Source organism: Solanum lycopersicum, chromosome 1, assembly GCF_036512215.1.
Source record: "Solanum lycopersicum chromosome 1, SLM_r2.1".
NCBI lineage: Eukaryota > Viridiplantae > Streptophyta > Magnoliopsida > Solanales > Solanaceae > Solanum > Solanum lycopersicum.
In genome coordinates, this window is record NC_090800.1 from 78,753,357 (window position 1) to 78,774,206 (window position 20,850).

General features: G+C 31.8%; 3 protein-coding genes across 3 annotated transcripts; all 3 read right to left on the reverse strand.

Annotated features, from left to right (window-relative positions):
- Positions 1 to 7,161: 7,161 nt before the first annotated feature.
- LOC101268436 (CST complex subunit STN1) lies at positions 7,162 to 8,005 on the reverse strand. Its single transcript, XM_004231079.5, has one exon. It carries the CDS (start codon positions 7,868 to 7,870, stop codon positions 7,376 to 7,378), a length of 495 nt encoding a protein of 164 aa, XP_004231127.1. The 5' UTR covers positions 7,871 to 8,005; the 3' UTR covers positions 7,162 to 7,375.
- A 1,334-nt stretch (positions 8,006 to 9,339) lies between these two features.
- LOC101263846 (uncharacterized) lies at positions 9,340 to 12,430 on the reverse strand. Its single transcript, XM_004229636.5, has 3 exons — positions 12,158 to 12,430; positions 10,630 to 10,938; positions 9,340 to 9,696 (listed from the first exon to the last, which is right to left on the reverse strand). The coding sequence occupies exons 1-3, from the start codon at positions 12,319 to 12,321 to the stop codon at positions 9,639 to 9,641; spliced, it is 531 nt and encodes a 176-aa protein (XP_004229684.1). The 5' UTR covers positions 12,322 to 12,430; the 3' UTR covers positions 9,340 to 9,638.
- Positions 12,431 to 14,444: 2,014 nt separating this feature from the next.
- LOC101264154 (probable glycerol-3-phosphate dehydrogenase [NAD(+)] 1, cytosolic) lies at positions 14,445 to 19,183 on the reverse strand. The gene is made up of 6 exons (XM_004229637.5): positions 18,667 to 19,183; positions 17,760 to 18,591; positions 16,029 to 16,250; positions 15,182 to 15,429; positions 14,829 to 14,968; positions 14,445 to 14,742 (listed from the first exon to the last, which is right to left on the reverse strand). The coding sequence occupies exons 2-6, from the start codon at positions 18,421 to 18,423 to the stop codon at positions 14,622 to 14,624; spliced, it is 1,395 nt and encodes a 464-aa protein (XP_004229685.1). The 5' UTR covers positions 18,424 to 18,591; positions 18,667 to 19,183; the 3' UTR covers positions 14,445 to 14,621.
- Between the last annotated feature and the right edge of the window lie 1,667 nt (positions 19,184 to 20,850).

Sequence of the window (20,850 nt, forward strand, 5' to 3'; positions counted from 1 at the left end):
TTATATGTATTGGACTAAAAACACAATTATTATTAAAATATATAAATCAAACCCATCGATAAACCGTGTAAATTTCCCTTAACTTTAAAAGAGAAATTATTCTCTATTAGAATTTTTTCCCTTTTTCAAAGTTGGAACTCAAGACTAGTAATCTACTGTATTTTTGTTTTCTAGAAAAAAGCTACAATGTTTAATTAATCCATCACATATATGTTTTGGGAATATTTTGTAGGTTGAATCTCCACAAACTAGGTTACTCAGAATATCCTTTTATTTCAACATGTCTGGATATAGAAGCTTCCTCTGCCGGCCTTCCCAAATAATTTCAAAAAAACGAAAAGAAACCAAACATGAAACATCAAATGAAGAAGACCTAAACAAGACATGCAATAAAAGTCTACACTTTTTATTAAAAAAACTCCCTCCGTCCACAAATGTTTGACATGTATACTTAAAATGTATGTCTAAGATTTTAAATTGTAAATTTAAACAATCAAGAAATATTTAGTTATATTTCTGCCCTTAATAATTACTTCATTTTTTCAATTAAAAATTTACGTAGACTTTTGATATTCTTGCTATAGTAAAATTATATTAATCAAATTACACTTTGTAGTGCATGACCTTACTTTGACAAACAATTATGGACGGAGCTAGGGAGTAATACGTACGAAGAAAACCATGAGTACATATATATATATATATACTCGATCCAATTCTTTTATTATTCAGTGTATGAGTAGTTGATCAGGATATTTACATATTAACCATTACATTACATGGATGCAGGCATAGCAATCGCCGCTATAATTTTTGGTTGTACTGTTTTTTCTTTCTTATCATATTTAGTCCGTAATTGGAACTTACGCAGAAAAAAAGATCAATCTCAAAGCAGTACAAGAGACGGGAACATGGTTGTTTTAGCTGGTGCTGGTGTTGCCGTTGCTGCAGCAAACAGCAACAGTACTACTGACGACGATGAGCGTAAGCGTCCTGAGGTGAGTATTGACCTAGGAGCTGCTGCTGAGGCAACTGCGAACGCTTCACAAGGTTGTTGCTGTGGTGGCGGTGGTTGTGGTGGTGGTTGTGGCGGTTGTGGTGGAGATTAAAATTCTAATAATATCATCTTATTATTTTTTTTTAATTTATGTGAACAGTTCATGAAAAATAATACTCCTACTAGGTTTTTAAAAAAAATAAGTTGTAGACAATATTTGATGGCGATACAAAATTAGATTAATTGTCTCAATTTCTATATCACTCACATTCAGTTGAGGAACTTTATATATATATATATAAAACAGTTGCTGGGTTGGCTTAACTAGATAGAAAGAAATTAAAGCAAAATGACTTGGGGGTTTAATTTTTAGAAAAATTATCTAACTATATATTCCTTTTTTCTTACTTTTTATTATTCTCTATTATTTTAAAAAATTATACAAAGTTCATATTTTCTTCATTCTTTTTTATTGTTTCAGATATATCACTCTAAACAATTATTTCACACCTAAAATTACTCCATCGTTTCAAGCATTATGATAAATTAAAATTTCATCATGCACAAAAATATCGTGTTCAAATATTAACCTTAATTTATTGAAACATAAATTAGTATTTATCATGTTCATATGTATTCTACTACCAGATATATACATTCAAACTGACTCAACTAGAAGATTATGTATTTATAGACATAATCAAATATTATTATTGATACATACACATTAATGTTTTATAACAATATTAGATTGTATCATATTCATAGTTATGTACATGACACAAAATTGATAAAGTAATAGGTTTATTATTTTTTTTTTATTTTTTGTTGTTAATCTTTTCTTGATACATTTGAGTTTGGTCTATTTTCATATCTAAATGTCTCAAGAAAATATATATGTTCATCATGTATTAGTTATTATTTTGCGATTCTTTTGAAATCGTAGCGGTTTGAGAGAGAATTAAGAGAAAGAAAGTTTATAATTTGAATTGTTTGAATTTGATATGATTTTTTAGAGAGTGACAACAATCTGATTTGCACGATTTGGAAAACTAACATTAAATTTTGTGCTGATTTTCCTTTTTAAACTCAAACAGATAAGTTGTCTAACGTTAAAAATTATGTATCCAGATGAATAAGATGTATCCAAATGCACAAATTTAAAGAGATTTTTATAAATGAAAAGAAAATAGAATAGATAATTTTCTCCTTAAACTATATTGGATTACTAAAATTTATATTTAATTCTTTTTGTAACCTTTTTTATTTGTTCTAAATATGCTATGTACTACTAAATTCGTAGAGAAATTTTGGGAGAAAATATAATAACGTTTTACTTTAATGTGAGATCATCGTAATAATGGTGTCTGCTTATAAAAGATTATAATTTGCCTTTGAATGCTTTCTATAAGATTGTAAGAATTATCACCAGGGGCATACAAGTCAGAAATGATGATTCAAATTAAATCGAAAATAAAAATTTAATTGTGGTTACGTTTGATTGATTTGGCGATTAAAAAAAAAGCAATCACTTTTGGTTTAGTTTGATATTAGAAGAAAAAATATTATTTACATATAATCTACTTTGTTGATATGTTTTTAGTTAGTTTATAGTTTCAATTTTATATATTTTATTTTAAATTTGGGCTTGTAAATTTTATATATATATAATATATATATATATATAGCTAAAAAATATTATCTATAATTATTTATAATCTACTTTGATATATTTTTAGTTAGTTTATAATTTTCAATGTTTATATATTTTATTTCAAATTTGGACTTGTAAACATTTTATTTTGTACTAAGATCCGAAGTTATTGTTATATTATTATAGTTTTCCAAATTTGGAGTTAACAATTTACTTTGTTAAGGACATATCTAAATCAATAGATGGAAGGAGGGCATTTTTGAACCAATTCTAATAGGTTAAGAGAATTTTGAGCATTTTCACTTTATCTTATTAATTTAACATAATGAACAACGTTGATATTTCAGAAAAATATATTTTGTACTCATGTGAATTTTATAGTCTTTTCGAAAATTTCGATTCACTTAACATTTTTTAAGTTTAATTTATCACACAGCTAAGTGAAAAAATATTTGATCGCCCGTATAGTTGTAAAAAATCAAAAAATTTGAAAAAAGAAACTACTAAAGCCAAAACCGAAAAAACCAACTTTATATGGTTTGATTTGGTTTTTAGATTTAACAAACCAACATAATTAATTTAGATTTTTTTAAATAAAAAACCAAACGGAATCGACCTATGTACACCCTTAATTACAGATATTTCAATATCAAATACTTGACCAAAATTTTATTATTTTAACTTTATAAAATTACTATTCAAATTTTCATATTTGCCAACTATTAAATAAATTTCATAAGTGTTTAGTTGACATCGTTGAGTTTGGAACCCTGAACAGGCTCGTTCCTCCCGATAAAATAGAAGGACAGCCGGTGTTGAAGCTCCGCTCTCCTTTGGATATCAGGAAGGAGAGGGCGTTCTAATTCTATCTGTTATTATCCCCCTCAAGCTGAGCTGAGCGGAAGCGAACGGAAGCTTGGAACTGAGGTAACCGTGCTGTCGGCTCGGAAGAGGCTTGGTGAGAATATCAGCCGGTTGTTCTTCAGTGGGTACATACTGCACAGTCATGGTGCCGGCATGAACTTCATCGCGAACAAAGAGACAATCGGTATCAACATGCTTCATTCTGGTGGAGATCTTTTTCGGGAATGATTTCGTTCACGGTGTCGAGGGCTGTGATGATGGTGGAGACCTCGTCTAAATACTCCGCCATAGTTTTCGTGCCTTTGGTAATTGTGTGGAGACAATCACGCAATTGAAAAATATGAGAGTGGGAAATTGATGCATAGCGTGTTACGAGGGCCGTCCACGGGGCTGAAGCAGTTGTGTAGGATCGGACGTGTTTCTGAACCGTGGGAGAGATGACCGCAATCAAACATGATCGGATCTGGCCATCCACGGCTTTCCAAGCGGCATGGGCCGGATTGGTTTTTTCTGATTTGTCCGTGGCGATGATGACTGCCGACGGCGGTTCTGTGCTTCCATCGACGTATTTGAGAAGGTAATTGGCCTCAAGGGCTGTAAGAACGGTGATTTTCCATGTAGGATAATTTATGTCTGATAATTTTTCGGGAATCAGGGCATGAAGATGTCTGAGAAGGAGTTTAACGCCAGAAGGAAGTGAATCGAGAGGATCCACCTCGGTTGTCATGACTGTCGCCGCCCAAGAGAAGAGAGGGAACGATCAGTGCCCTAAAGAGAGAGAAAAAAAACCTAGAGAAAAGAAGATCTAGGTTTTCTGGCTCTGATACCATGTGAAATTAGGTCTTACGCCTAACTCACACCCCAAAAGCTAGCTCAAAGGGAGGAGGATTGCCCAAGCCTTATAAGGAGTCCACCCATCTCATTAATCACCGATGTGGGACTTTTGTCATTATTTAACACCCCACCTCATGCCCAGTGCTTAGCATCTGGTGCGTGGGCAATTTTAATTTTGGGGACCCCAACATCGGGTGAGACGGGCCCTGCTCTGATACCATGAAGGAATATTGATTGTATTGAAGTGTTAACCTAATAAGGGAATACATGGGAGATATATATAGGAGATATAGAAAGGAGTACTAATCCTAATAGGACTAGGATTAAGGAGTACTAATCCTAATAGGACTAGAATTAGTACATAGTAAATACTAATATTATTTAATACTATTTATTTAATACTATCTGTTATTATTACCCAATAAATCTTGTGTATCGTCAAAACTCATCAAGTCCAACAAATAACTACTTCAAAAATTAGTAGACATATAGATGTCTTTGTCATGACAAATGACTTATGATTCAACTATGTATATATCATAAACAAGTCTCCATTAAATATTCAATCGACCATTTTTTTAATTAATTTTTTTATCCTCCCCAGGAGCTCTCATCATAGGATTCTCTGGTACGAAATGAGTCACTTCAAATAGGTTGATTGCTCCGACCAAGAATACGATTAATCCAGCATAGGCTACATGGCTCGAATTCGCAACCTTCGAATTAGAAGTGAGTGGTGCTTACCATTGGAGCAACTCCCTCTTATCCAATTGACCATATTTCATGTTAGCGATTCAAATGTTTAAAAAGTTTAATCTTTTGTGTCTTTATCGACCATTCATCACATGCGAAACTTCGTGATATTTGTATTCTCTATTTCTTGAAGAAAAAAAAAATTCATTAGCTAGAAAGCTAAATTTGGTATATCAAGTGTGAAATGATTTGATTTAAATAGCTTTTTAGTAAAATCAAAGTCATATTTATGATTACAAGGTATAAAGTATCATAATTATTTATGAAAAATATCATATGTTCAAATAATAAAATTTGTGAATACAATTTAATTAGGAAAATTGTATATAATAAGTAACTAGTAATTCAAATTAAATATTATAACCACACTGTAATTTAATAGTACCATGTAGCAAACTGCTTGTCTGTCGCTTCTATCCCTCAAACTCTCGCTCGCCACTCTCTCTTTTACTCCCCTCTCTCGCTTTTATACAAACATAAATATATAAAATATGTTTGTGTTTGTATAAAGCGAGAGAAAATTATATATATGTATATATTTTCGTTCCCCTCTTCTAGACCTTGCTTGCCTCTCTCGCTTATACAAACAGAAACAAAATATATAAATTGCATTTCTGTTTGAATAAAGCGAGAGAAAATTGATTGTATATACACATGCAAATACATGTATCTTCGTCCCATACACTTGTAATTATACTGTAAAAATATTCCCTTGCCCAATTTTCTTTTTTCTTTCTCTTTTCTCGTTTTATACACACACAAATTGTACAACTGATCTTTTGGGTACAACTGCTTTTCTTTTGTATATGTATAGCGAATTATACAATTGGTTTCTTTATATATGTATAGCGAATTATAACAACTATTTTTTTTGTATATGTATCACGAAATATACATATTTATGTTTGCTATGGAGGGCAATTATGCAAAGTATAGTTATAACATACAAATATAATTTTTATGTTTGCTATATGTGAAAAGTTACTCTTTAATTATCTACTCAATTTTGTTATTTTTAGTAACAATAAATATTAACTTTTTTCACTTTTACCTTATAAAATATCATATATATATATATATATATATATATATATATATATATATATATGATATTCTGAGTTTTGAATCTGCCTTTGAGCATGAAGCCTATTGAAAGAGAATTCACTCCTTAGAAATGAAGGATTTTTGTTCATCGCACTGTAAGAAATAGAAGCTTCCTCTGCCGGCTTTGCTTGATGGTAATTTATTTAGGATTAAGGTCACAATAAGCCAAACTTGAAATATAAAATGGAACACTAAAATAACATATCAAACCTTCGAAAGTCACATGATCATCTACTTTTTGTACGAGGAAAATAAGTATACATATATATATACTTAATCCCATATTCAGTGAAACACTTGATCAGATAGTAAGAATATGGGTGCAAGCATTGCTATTGCCATAGCATTTATGATTAGTATTGTTTTTTGTTTCTTATCTTGTTTAGTCCGTAGAAGGAATTTACAGCGAAAAAATGCTCTGTCTCAAAGCAGAACAAGAGAAGGGAACATGGTTGTTTTAGCAGGAGCCACTGCTGGTGTTGCTGGTGCTACTGTTGCTGCAAACAGCAATGGTACTACTGACGATGAACGTAAGCGTGATGAGATAAGTATTGACCTAGGAGCTGCTGCTGAGGCAACTGTTAACGCTTCACAAGGTTGTTGCTGTGGTGGTGGTTGCGGTGGAGATTAAAGACCTTCTCATCACCTTCTTATAATCACTCAATTTTATCTACTATATATCATGTCTGAATTTTTAAACGCCCTTCAACTTGATGCAAATTATTAGTTTTGTTTTAGAACTATTGGCAATCTTAATAACACTATCTACTTGATTAATTAAACTTAGATATATCCCTGATCTACTATATGACTTAGAAATGGTCTCCAATTCTTGCACGAGCATGAAAGTCTTAATAAAAAGCCGAGAAAATGGTTCAAAGCATCCCTAAACTTGACGAAAATTTCAGGGTGTATTTCACTCATGTTACAAGATCTAAGTTCAAGTAAAAGAGTGTTTTTAAAACTGTCAATAGTTTAGAAATGAAACTAATTACTCGTGTCAAATATAATATGTTTTCCATACTTTTAAAGTACATATACCTAGTTATTTCACTGTGATATAATATGAATAAAGATTGAAATTAACATGTAATTAGTTTTTCTTCTTCTAATTCTTATTCTAGCTCGTCTCATGTTTAATCATTTTGCATAATGGACACAATTTGATGTCATGTTGAAGGATCGACTAAAACTTTGTCATAACAATTTCGTGCCAACCTTAAGCAATCTAGCCAATGAAGAATCTGTGAGTTGGGATCTCTTTCAATAACAACATCAGAAACAGTAATCTGAAGATTACCTCTGTAGCTACTCATCTTCCCGCGAACTCGAGCAATAACCCCAAGCTGGACTTGAGAAGCAAAATCGGCCGCCATTTGGGCAATAAGTCGAACATTTGATGGGCAACGACGGGAGAAGTAACGCGAACTCTCATGGTTGAGCCATAGGATACAAGGGATGCAACCAGTGCCATCGTCAATATCGAATTTCATAAATCGATTCGCCTTCAAATCTCTGCTGACCACAATACCCACCGTCTCTGCGCGGGAGAGACGTCTCCCCTTGCGAGAAAAAATGGTGGGCTCCTGGGGGATTGATTGCACAGAGAGAAAATCGAAGGCCAATAGCTTGACGTGTGTATTCACAAGCTGTAAAGCATCCATTAATGGAGTCCGTCTACGATGGAGGTTTTTGCCCTCACTACTACTCCCACTGTATGCTAAATCATACAATTAATAGGAAACTTTTTGTTGATATAGTTTTGTGATTACCACATTAGCTAAGGAACTCAAAACTTGGTTTCAAATTTTAATTTTGACTTTTAACTTTTATAATGTACAAATACACAATTTAACTATCCAACTTTTAACTAAATAAACACATGAGTCGACACGATACACGTAGAACACCACGTAAGATAAAAAATAGCATGTAGGACATATGTGTCTATTTGTTCAACTTTATACAAGTTTAAGTGTTTATTTATGCACATCCAAAATTAAAAACATAAATTTGATTTGAAATCAAGTTAAAAGATCATATTATGTATTATGCCTATTATAAACTACAAATTCCAAATGATAGAAATATATTGGTATATTTAAAAGTTGAATTTGGCACAGAAATTGGAGATTTCACAAGTTAATTTGTATGTATTTTTATTTTGAGAGAGTTGTTTGGTAGTTCACAATTGTTTTGTCATATTAATGTAATGCACACACCTCAAGAAAAATTTAATACAAGAAGTAATTTGACTAATATAACTCTACTATATTAAAAATATCAAAAGTCTACATACCTTTAAAATTAAACTACACTATCATTAAGGAAAAATTTGAAAAAAGGTGTCTAATTGTTTCTTGATTATTTAAATTGACAATTAATCTTCGACCTCTATTTTTAGCTTGATTATTTAAATTGACAATTAATCTTCGACGTCTATTTTTAGCTTGATTATCTAAATGGACAATTAATTTTCGACATCTATTTTTAGCGATTGTGGACGGAGGGACTACTAAATAAATCAATATAAATTTGAAACAAAAATTATTTAACATTTACAAATTAAAAAGGTAAATATATCATTTGGATATATATATATATGTGTATATGTTGCTACGACCTTTAACACAACATGATTATCTAGGACCTTTTAACACAATCTAAGGGTCGCTTGGTTGGAAACAACATCAATTATACTGTGATATGCTAGTCCGAAATAAATTATTTCATCATGTATCTAATAACAAAGGTATTCTATTATTAATCCAAAGATTACATGATAGCAGCAAGGAGAGGCAGGATAACAATATTGCTTGGCTTGTCATGGCACAAGAGACTTTTCTGGTTATCGTTTGGGCAGTCATGTTTGATGATAATCACAACCATTATGATTCATGCTAATGTTACAATTATGTTTCCAAGGGCTATATAATGGGGGTCTCAAAACAGGTACCAAAGAGATGTGTTGAGACCAGAGACATTTTTAGCAGTGTCTATTACTTGGCTCTTCCTCCCACCTTCGACATCTTGCTTGCTAGTGGCCACCGCTGCATCCGGCTAAGAAATTTAATACACTAATAATCAAAGAGTGCAATAATCAAACAAATCTTGTGAAATACAAGGCTGAATGCAGCTGTAAACAGGGTTATTCAATTCAATATAATGCTTCACTATCTCAGATGATGTCTTGCAAGTACATATTTCGAGAACCAATCAACACACTAATAATGTATGGTCGCAGAAATTCTGTACAAAAAGTAGTCCATCACTTCAAACACAACCAGAACGGCTGATAGCCATCCTAGTATCAACATAACCAAATATCTTACAACATTTCTGTCAATTTCTTACTAAAATCTGATACAGAATCCACTGAAATTAAACTACAGTTAGGTCAACAGTGACTTCATTCTCTTACTCTGTGTGCAACTAAGACGAGGTCTTCTTCCGAAATAGCTTGCTGATGTCTTCTGTAACAATATTGCTCCTGCACAATTTCATTAAAGCATCTATTAGCCATCATAATTATAAACATATGTTACTTGCAGAAAATAAAAAATATGACTCCCTAGTTAGCTTTAGGAATCTTCTATTAAAGGATGATTACATCATATAATTCACAAGTGCTTTATCCACTTTTGGCATTAGAAAGACTATTTGTCAGGTATTACCTCAGCTATACAATACTATCCTCTAATGGAAATTTTAATCCTGAATTGTACAACTTATTCCCGTTTCTGTGGAGTTCACAGTCAATTCTTTATAATACGCACAACAAGGCAATTGCAGAAAATAGGCCTCCTATGTGCTCAAGCCTGCATTAGATTTTAGTCGTAACGACGGATTGGTGTTTTCTTTTCTTACCAAATACAAAGAATTGAGGAGTGTTCTCCTAATTCCAGCTAAGATGCACAGTATTTATGCCATAATACCAAAAGAAATTATTTGTGATGCTAATATTAGTAATGTCTGATTTATTACGAGTATAACACCTGAATGCCTTGACAAATAAAGGTAACAATTACAGAAAAATATTATGCAGCACAGAAGACTGAATTTCTTTTTTTTCTTCAATAATTACAGAAAGAATAATTACTATTATCATTGTTTCTCTTTTTGATAACTAAGCAAAGTGTTAAAAACAAGTTGAATTTCTAATTGACATGGTTGAAATGAAATAAATATAAGTTGGCCCAGTACCTAGAAGTTGGCCCAGTACCTTTGTTACATATGAGAAAGAATTCCTTATACACAAACCACCCAATAAGAGAATTGGACATTCAACTTCAGGAGGATTCGGCAAAACATATTAAGGACAAACACAAACAGTACAGAAAGTGATACATGATATGATTTGCATAAATAGACGAACTTAATACAGAACATGCAACAAGTATCAAAATTTCAGTATACAACTGACCTTCCGGTAAGTTGAGGTGGGAGCAAAAGACCACCTCCTGTTTCAGGGACATTCTTCATGTTAGGCAAAGTTCCTTTAGGAATCTTACTGCGTGGATAAGTGGATGCTGATACATTTATATCCCGCTTCCTTGTTGCATTTTCAGCCATGGCTGCTGCAACTCGGGAAGAATGGTCAGTATTGAGTCCAAGATGGCCTGGCATTGTAGGTGAATTTAATAGAAGTGATGCATCAGGGAGTTTCAGTTTAGAGGACTCCGATAAATTTGACAAGTGTAATGCTTCTTTATTCAATGATGAACTAGTCCTCCTGCATATGCAATAAAATATAATTGAAGCATGGCCATATAACAAATCATCCTATTACCAAAAGTTCCTCATCTAAATGTAATCCATAGTTTTCAGTTTTCACTAGATCATAAAATGTGAAGAAATAAGATTGTATGCTTCGACTAATAACCAAGCAACATACTTATATTTATAATTGAGTTGCATGTCAGATCTTCAGATATTTTCCCATTTCAAACTAAGCAAATTTATTAATGATTGAATAGTCCAAGCACATACAAGTCAACAGCTTTATAGCACACTACTGCATTGACCAGTCTCCAGTATTCGCTTGGGATATTCTCAGCCAACAGAAGTCATTCTTTTTAACACATAATCTACACTTCACTATTACCTTCGAAGTGCTCTTGGGTGTCCAAACTCCAAATTCCACTAAACTAACAAATCCCCTGCTAGCAAACTTATACCAGTCGTCCCTGTCCCATAATCTCTCCACCTTCTATAGAAATTTTGTGCTATGTGGGACAATACTCAGATTCGCTTTATTCTAGAAAATGCAGGAATATGGGATTGTTTTATCAGTAGGGGATGGGGGATGATAACTCGGAAAATATGCCTTGTATAAATGAAGGCTAGAATCATTCTCTTAACCCTGTCCATCCATCTTCTTTTCCCTACTCCGACATCCTGCCCGTCCTCATCCCTTTGACCTGGCAAACTGGCAGTCCCTCTCCTTATAAATCATTCAATTAAGAAATGCTCCATCACTATAGCATTGAGCAAGAACACTTCCTTATTCCAAGCAATGTCAAAGGACTTGCTGCTTCAATTTACCAAAAATCGTTATAATGTAACACTTGTTCATCAGTTCACGATAGTATTCTTTTTCATAGCTCATCGAGTATAAAAAGTTCACTTTTTTTTTTGGTTCTACAATTTCCACCCCTTTATTATCAAACCACAATCCAAGCCCTGGAACACTACATTAAAAAAACAAAAAAAACATTACCCATTACGTAAAACAACTAAAACCCACAAATTCTCTTCAAAATCCAAGTCGTAGAACACTAGAAAAAAGAAAAAACTTAACCCATTAGACAAAAGAACTAAAACCCACAAATTCTCCCTCAAATAGGGATGATCTTTTAATGGAGAACAAAACCCTAGTGAAGAAGACCCAAATAGAAAAACTAACTGGCTGTAAAGGATACTAATTTCATTCATAAAGAAAAGAAAGTTACTGGTTTTGAGGCTGAGGAAGATGGCGATTGTCGTTTGTGGTTGGTAATGGATCCAAAGGGGGACGAGGGGTGAGTTCTTCCGCTTTGCTGAGTTGTTTGTTTTCTTGGGGTTGTTCGTGAAGCTCTTCTTCTTCGTCAGAGGATGCATAATCAACCAAAGACATCTCCTGTATTTTTTCCGATCCTTTCTCCAAACTCTTCCGACTGACGATTTGTCAAAGTATCTCAAGTTTTAATATTTGGAAATTTTAAAAAAAAATATAAATTATCCCTAGTTTTTATATTTTATATAAAAAAAATATATATTTACCATTTATTAATTTCAATGAATATTTGTTTATTATCTTCTTCGAAAAAGTATTAGTTCTACTTTGAGGGATAAAATTGAGAAAAAGAAACAATTTGTGTCTAATGGATTATAATTGTAATTGAATTAGTGACAAATTTGTATCGTCTTACCCATATTGTTATTTTATTATTATTGATTTATATCAGTTATATTATAAGGTTATTAGAAAATGATCGTATAAACTTAAAGATATTTTTAATAATTATTAAAATTTATAAATCATATTTTTCGAAATAGTTTATGATTTGCTAAGAATATTTGAGAACTTGGGGTGAAACCTTAGCTAGGTTTTAATTTATCTTCTCATTTGTAAGTTTATGTTTACTTTTTCTTATTTTAATTAATTTCTCTCCAATAACTATTTTAAATTAATTATCATTAATCATATATTATTATAAGCATGAAACTCAAAACTTAAAAGTTGAATTACTATTTTGTCCCTCTAATAAATTAAAACTTTTATAATTTTCATATATATAATCTTCTTATTCTCATTCCCTAATCTTGACCTTTCAAATTTCTAACACAAATGTAAATAAAATAAAAATGAGTAATTATTCCTTATAGACAAGAAATTAGAGTAAATTCATGTATCTTTAAAATTAAATTTCATCTCTATCTTTTTTATATTTATTTTAACAAAGTAGATTCATGTATCTTTAAAATTAAATTTCATCTCTATCTTTTTTATATTTATTTTAACAATAATTCATGTGACTTTTCATGTTTCCAAAATTTTGTTCTATAAATTTAACTTTTTCAAGAAAAACTTTTATTTATCACTCCTATAATTCTTGTGTGTAGGAACTCTAAACATGTGAAATAATGTCACAATTTGATGTGAAAGTTGTGAGATTCCCTTCTGCAGTCACGAGAATAGACAAGAATTCAATTACTGAAGCATCGGAGCTTGATGTGTTAGTTCTATACTTATTTGTAGTAAGAATTATAATAAGATTTTTTTGTCTTTTTTCCTATAGTTGAATTCTTGTTTTATTAGCAAATTGCTCTAAATTCATATTTGTATTTTGTATGTTCGAATGTTCAGTTTCACTATGGAGACAAAAATAAAATAAAATGTCTAATTATCTTGCTCATCTGTATCTTTTTTTTTTTGCTTCGTACTTATAATTTTACATATACATTAATTTTCATCTTTAAGAATGAATGTGATAAAATAGGATGTTTACTCTTTTCTTTTCTTTTTATGGAAAAAAAAAGGTGAAACATATAATATTAGATTAATTGTGGATAAGTTATGTATGAAGAGAAAATTAAATTTTATATAAAAATAGTAGTTATTCATAAATATTCTGATTTTCAAAATATAAATAATAAGACTTTTTACATCATAGTTTTAAATATTTATAGTTAACTAATTAGTTTAAAGTGTTTGTGAATAAAAATTTAATACAATACTTTAAACACATTCATTATAATTATCAGGAGATTCAAAGGGCAAAGTAAAAAATTGAAAGGTTTTGTTTTCCTTTCATTCAAAGTTAATCTTACACTATTTCAACATTATTCTACCAATAAAACGGAACTATCGAGAGATTTAATTTAGATAGTTGTTATTTTTCCTTTTTGCTTTGTAAACTTATTTTTGAATTATAAACGAAGTTTATTTTATTAATTTTTCATATTATTATTTCGATGCATTCACTAGGGGACAGAAAATTGGAGTGTCACAATTAGTAGTTAAACAAAATAAGAAATCTCAATTAGACATATTTTATTATTTAGTAATATTATCTTTTAAAAAATAATATATTCATGGGTTACACGCTCAAAGCGCGTGCTCAGAAACTAGTCATTATAAAAGTATTTATAACTTGATCAATTACCTTTTCATATATATATATATATATATATGATATAGTTCTTGGTTAAATTCATTTGAGAACTCTTCTTGTTTCTTCCCAAAAAAACAAAAAGAAGTGTGAAAGATTGAATAAATTGAAGAAGATGGTACAACATGAATTCTCATGCTACAAGATAGCTCGTCCAATTGTCTAAAGGACCATGTTACAAAATTGATTGAACATACAACACCTAATCTCGAAAGCAACTGTCAAATGAAGAAATGGAATAGTAGGTGATGCTGGTGTGCTTCTACTGCCCAAGTAATGAAGGTCTATAGATGGCATGGCTTTGTGCAATCTCAATACGATCACGTGGATCATTCATAGTTTCGTCTCTCAGGGCCTGAAGAATCGCCTCTGATGAAACCTCCCTGTAGTTCCAATGGCAACAACAGTTGGATTAATTACTTTCTTACTTATAAAGGGGGAAGCAGGGCCAGAAGTTTATGAGGTGTACCTCATTATTAGTATTTTGTACAATGTCTTCAATAAAGGACAAAGTTCAACAGGAGCTACATGTTTGTTTTCATCAGGATGAAAAATATTTAAACTGGACTGACTAAGTAGCTCATAGAAGGCTTTTACTGCTGAAACTCCCTGCACAAATCGATACAGGTTAGCGTTTTCACATGGTACGCAGCTCAAGTTTTGTATTTTGCAATGTTATAGAGAGAGCAATTTCAAGGTGCATGTCTGATCCTCAAAAACCTATCGACTTATTAAGTTAGAAAGAGTAAATTATCATTAGGAATCTATTTTCAGCCACATGCTCATAGCTAGTTACTGTAAGCTAAGCATTATAGAATGTACCTGTATCATCCCCTTTCCCTTGATGCTGTCACCCATTTCAAGGTTTATTTCCCCTTTGGCCAACTTTTGGCCGTACCAAGCATTACGACCTTTCAACAGGGTCACATATGTATCAGCCAGAAGTGGACCTGCAAGCTTCTCGGGTCCTTCAGCCAGGAGATGTGTAATGAATATCATCTCAGATGTACAATGTGCGAAGTACACTGACTTGCTTGTGGCACTTTCATTGGTAAGAGCTGCTACCATACCTATCGAGTAGAAAATAGTGTCAACATGTGGTTTTATATGTAACTAAGCAACAGAGTCTAACACCTAATGCAAATCTTTCAACTATGATGTTCCAATAAAGATCAAACTATTGCATCATACTGCCATAACCAGGGGACATAGAGCATTTATAATGTTATTCATGATATCATGCAGTATGAAAAAAGTCTCAGCCACATTGTGGATGCCCTGGCATCCTTAATAAATTTACTAATGAGAATTCTCTGGGAATTACTCTGATTTCAAATTGACAAGAAACTCAGGAATTTGGTTCTTAACTTTCCCCGAGACTCTGATATGCTCATGTGAGTTCAAGTATTTGACTAAAGATGTCACAATGCTTAAACTGTGGGAAGCTGCAATTTATCACCACCACAATGCTGAAAGCTCCTAAGCTCCAAAATAAGAAGGAAGGAAACAAAGAACGATAGTGGAAATAACGAGATGATCGTAGTGCACACTCAGTCGAGCCCAGAGACAACTCGATGAGCCAATTCTAAAAAATCTATGCACTATGCATTTTTTAACAGATGATACGTAAATTAAAACATTGCACCAGGAAAAAAAAAAGAGATTGTACCAGCTCCAATGGCGTATACATTCTTTAGACCACCCATGACCTCATGAGTTACCAGGTCACCATTGTCCCATACGATAAAATGTGGCTGCCTCAAAAATCTCGCTAGTGCTTTCCGCCACTTCTCAGCTCCACATATCCGGGCATTGGCATATTCTCTGTTATAAATTTCTGATGCAATATTAGGTCCACCAAGATACAAGATGTTTTCTATTGGAACTCCAGCTGCAAATAATAGGTGTCACATGAGCAACAAGTAACACTAATAAAGAACTTAACGATCATATATTTTTGAAGTTCAAATTCAACCATATACGTCATAGCCTTGTCGTTTTAGCTATCAACGGTACAGAATGGTTGAAGAACCAAAGTGACTTGATCAGGTTGTAAATAAATAATATTTGCATATCCAAGGACTTCAAAATACAATTATATACACACACAGGAAGTAAAGATAAATTAATATATCTCAACATTAAATCTAACTGGATATTAACAAGAGAAAATAACACAATCAAACAAATCCCACAATTGGGGTCTAGGGGAGAAGACAACACAATCATTGCAAAAAATGGGAAAACGTGCATACAAGTACTTACATGTGATCTAAGTAGTTAGAGCAGAATCTAAACCTTTGAAACTCTTCCATTAGGATCATATATATACCCCAATACAGATTTTAACTCAGAAATAAATGTCTGCTCTTTAGGATGAAGTAAAGGCATGAACCATGCTTATGTTCCTAAATCTTTCTATAGTGACCTCTCAACCAATCAGTTAAGAAGAATTAAGTGTAATGAGAACAATAAAGGTCAAGAACTCCATTTTATTTTGTTTTCCATAACCGAGACATCTATGAGGGCAAGTGATAAACAGGTTTAAACTCGATAATCATAGACCTGCCCCTCTACCCTTCTCCACCTAAATATCAGCTTTTGTCTGTGACAAAGTTCGAACCTGTGCCATGTGCTTGACCCACAGATCACTTGTTTCAGTCTTAGCACTAGACTAAAGCTCTGGATGCATAAAAGTCAAGAATCATAACAAAGGTTATACTAAGCAACTATTATTAAGCATCCATTCTTTTTTCCATCAAGGTGTTGCTGAAAGGCGAACTGCTCATTATGCTTGCAGTACTTGGCAAAAGTCACTTAAAAGAATATTTTTATACCAAAAACAAAAAAACACATCTGATATACCATATTACTCATTCTGCCGCCACATAAGGATGAATAGTTTTTCTTTGACTATTTAAAATTATGACCATGACAACTATTTGACTCATCAAACCTGAAATTTGATGCTCCCTCTAGTTCCATTTATACTGGCTGAGTTGTATAGAAGTAAATTAATCAAGAATTGTTTTCTAACTAAGTTTGTTGGAAGCTATTAATTCAAGTTAACATCAGAAACAAACGTGTAGAATTCTTTTTAAGTCTCTAAAGATTCATTTATCAAATACTCCTAGGAACAGTCATTAATTTCACAACTCCAAATAGAAAAGAAGCTATCAGAAAGTAGAAGAGGCAAGATTGCCCTTGTTGCAAACAGGAAAAATAAAATCATTTCTTCCATTTAACCATGTCAGCTCCCAAGAACTTCAACTTAAAAACCATAATAGAAATTGAGTCAGCTGCAGTAAATTTCGCACCAACAAAATTATAAACAACGCAATGGAAATGTAAAGTACAAGTCTGGAAAAATAACTCAACAGTATGGAAAAAAGTCTCTTACTTGCTTTGTTAATCATTTGTGTTGGGGTAACAATCCGGGGTTCAGGTCCTAGTTCAGCCTCTATGCCCTTTGCCAAAGATATAATGACTGGAACAGTAATACGTTCCTTCCAGTACCGACTAATTTCTTGAAATACATCCCTGGTTTCTGTTGATGGCAAACCATTGATAACAATATCAGCATCCCACACAGCCTCCTGCAAATTAGTGACTACCTTTAAAGGGCAAAGTGGCGTATCAATCATATTCGAACAAAAGCCATCTTTCAAAATCTCATCAGCATGTAGTGTCCTATCACCTAATCTTGCCTCAACATACTTCAAGTATGCACACCGTCTTATCAACCTCCTCAACACATCCTCCCTTGAATTGATCACCTCAAATAAATGCTCTGCAGTAGCTTTATCAACATCTCTTCCAGCTCTCCTCCATATTCTTATTTGTACCTTCTCTCGAAGATTACCATACGCATCCTGCAACATTGCTACAAAAACACTACCCCATGCTCCTGCTCCAACACCTACAATTCTCAACGGATCACCATCCGCTTTACCAAAAATTCGACGTAGCTCATCGACTTTCTCCTCCACAGAAGAACCATTAGTACTTTGAATCAACCCATTCGGGTAAACATGACTCATTACTCCTTCCTCAGATCCAACCATCTTATTTTCTATCAAATTTCAAACTACTCCCAATACACCAACAACCCAATCTATCAATCAATTGCAAATACACAAACTACAACTCTTCTCAACCTTTTAAAGCAAATGCATAAACAAGAAGCAGTAATGTTCCACCAATTTCGCCAACATACAAGATCTAGCACTCTCCTGGAAATAAATCAACCCCTAATTTCGTAATTATATCAAAATACTCAAAATGAAGAAAAGTATACAGCTTTATACCTGGGTTTTCAAGAAAATGAAGACAGCCTTATCAAAATCAAATCTTTGGCACTTATGACCAGAATTGTGTGTTACTGAAGCATTCAAGAACTACAACAAAACTAATAAATGGACGATTTTTTCACATGGGTTTCATCAGAAAACATGGATAATTACACCTAGATGGGTTATTCTTGAATCAGAGTAATAAAAAAAACTTTGAAACCTCCGTCACAACTTTAGGTAAACAACCCAAAAGTTGTTAATAGTGGAAAAGAAGGCGGCAACAGGTATTGGGGTTCGAAGTTTGTAGTATATAAATAAATGTTCAACCAAAACCGATCCAGATGAAGAATCTAGCGAGCTCACGCCTTTCAAGAAATGAGTTGGCAAAAACAAAAAAAATAAATTGGCAAAGTGTGAAAAATATGGATTTGGCAAGTGTGAATGAAGTCAGTGTCTTTGCCCTCTACTTGTTTTCTTACTTTTCAACAACCTGGGAAAACTTCTCATAATTCGGTGAATTTTTTGGTTGACTGACTTGGTTTGGCTTTTTTAATTATTAAATTAAAATATTTGTGTAAAATTTTTAAATTTATAAATCAAATTAAATTAATAGAATTTGAATTTTTTTGAATTCTTCAATCTCGAGTTGATTTGGATTTTTCAAATATCAAACAAATCAATTCAAATATAGCTGGATTTTTTTTCCAATATCAAACCACTAGTCGGGGTCTTGATTCGATTTATAATTTGGTTCGATTTTGTACACACGTAAGGTTGAGATTGATTATGTTATTTTAAAATTATAAGGTAGGATTGTTTTCTTTAAATAAAGTCAAAAAGAATGATACTTTTTTTAGCATGTTTCAAATATAATTATTTCTTTCTGTTTTTGTTAATATTTTAATTTTAACTTTTTAAGTGGCATGCTTAAGGCTACAAGATTAAAGTACAAATTAGTATTTGACATAACTTTGATTTAGGATCACGTGATTCAAAAGTCTTCTTTGTTTTTTTAAACTCCGTGTCAAGTCAAAGTAAATCATTCTTTGTGAAATGGACGGATTAATGTTTTAGAGGAAAATGGTCGAATAGATAGATAAATCGTATTGGGTTATGGTTATTTAATGATTTTATAAAAAAATATATTGGTTCAATATTAATTTTTTAATATTGAGTTAACCAATAGCTAATTAAAAATTAAAATTTAGTCATATAGAAATATCAAACAAAAAATATTAATATATCACTATATTAGACTTTAACTATAAGGACTCTAGACAACTAAAACTACTTAACTACCCTTTAAGTTTTACTTTTTAATATTACTTTAGTCTTAAAAAAGAAATATTATTTTAGTCTTTAGGTTCACAACATCAAAACTTAAAAAACTAATAATAGCGAAGACTAGGGTTTACAACAATGACAGGGTTAGGCGATAACTGCGTTGTGAATTATGAGTATTTGCTATACTTTAACTACACTATAAGCAAAATTTTTGTACGAAATGTGGAATTTGATTCTCTTTTCTTTTTCTTTTTTTTTTTGCGTCAAATTATTGGACAAGTCTTACATTTATTTTGAAAATATTTTTATTAGTTAAATCGAAAATCATATCGTTAAAGAGAAAAAAATGATAAATCCATAACAAATTTCTTGTTGAATTGGTAATCAATTTAGTGTATTTAAAAATTGAAAACTAATAAACACCGAAATGGTAATACTTAAATCGTACAATACCGATCGATAGACACTCATATCTAAAACCATGTGAAATGAACAAAACTGTCATCTATTTATTTTTTGATTAAGAGATGACCTTGCCGGCAATAATTTAATCCAAAAATGCCTTATTATTATTTAATGTGTCAAAAACACTGATTTTTTCAAATAAATGTAGTTATATATTTTTTAACACTTTTTTTCTAATAATATATTACCCTACTTCATTCAGAAAAAAATAAAAATTAAGAAATTTCTTATTTTATTATAATTATTTTTTTATGAATAAAAATTAATATTGAATATACTATGATATTATATATATCACATATATTATCCCTCAAAAGGGTACATGAAATAATTCTATTTTAATTGATAAAATGAGATTAAGAAGAAAAAAATTATTTCATGCATTTGTTAAAGTGGTTTTAAATAAAAAAAAATAAAATAAGAATAGGGTTCTTTAATAATATTTTAAAT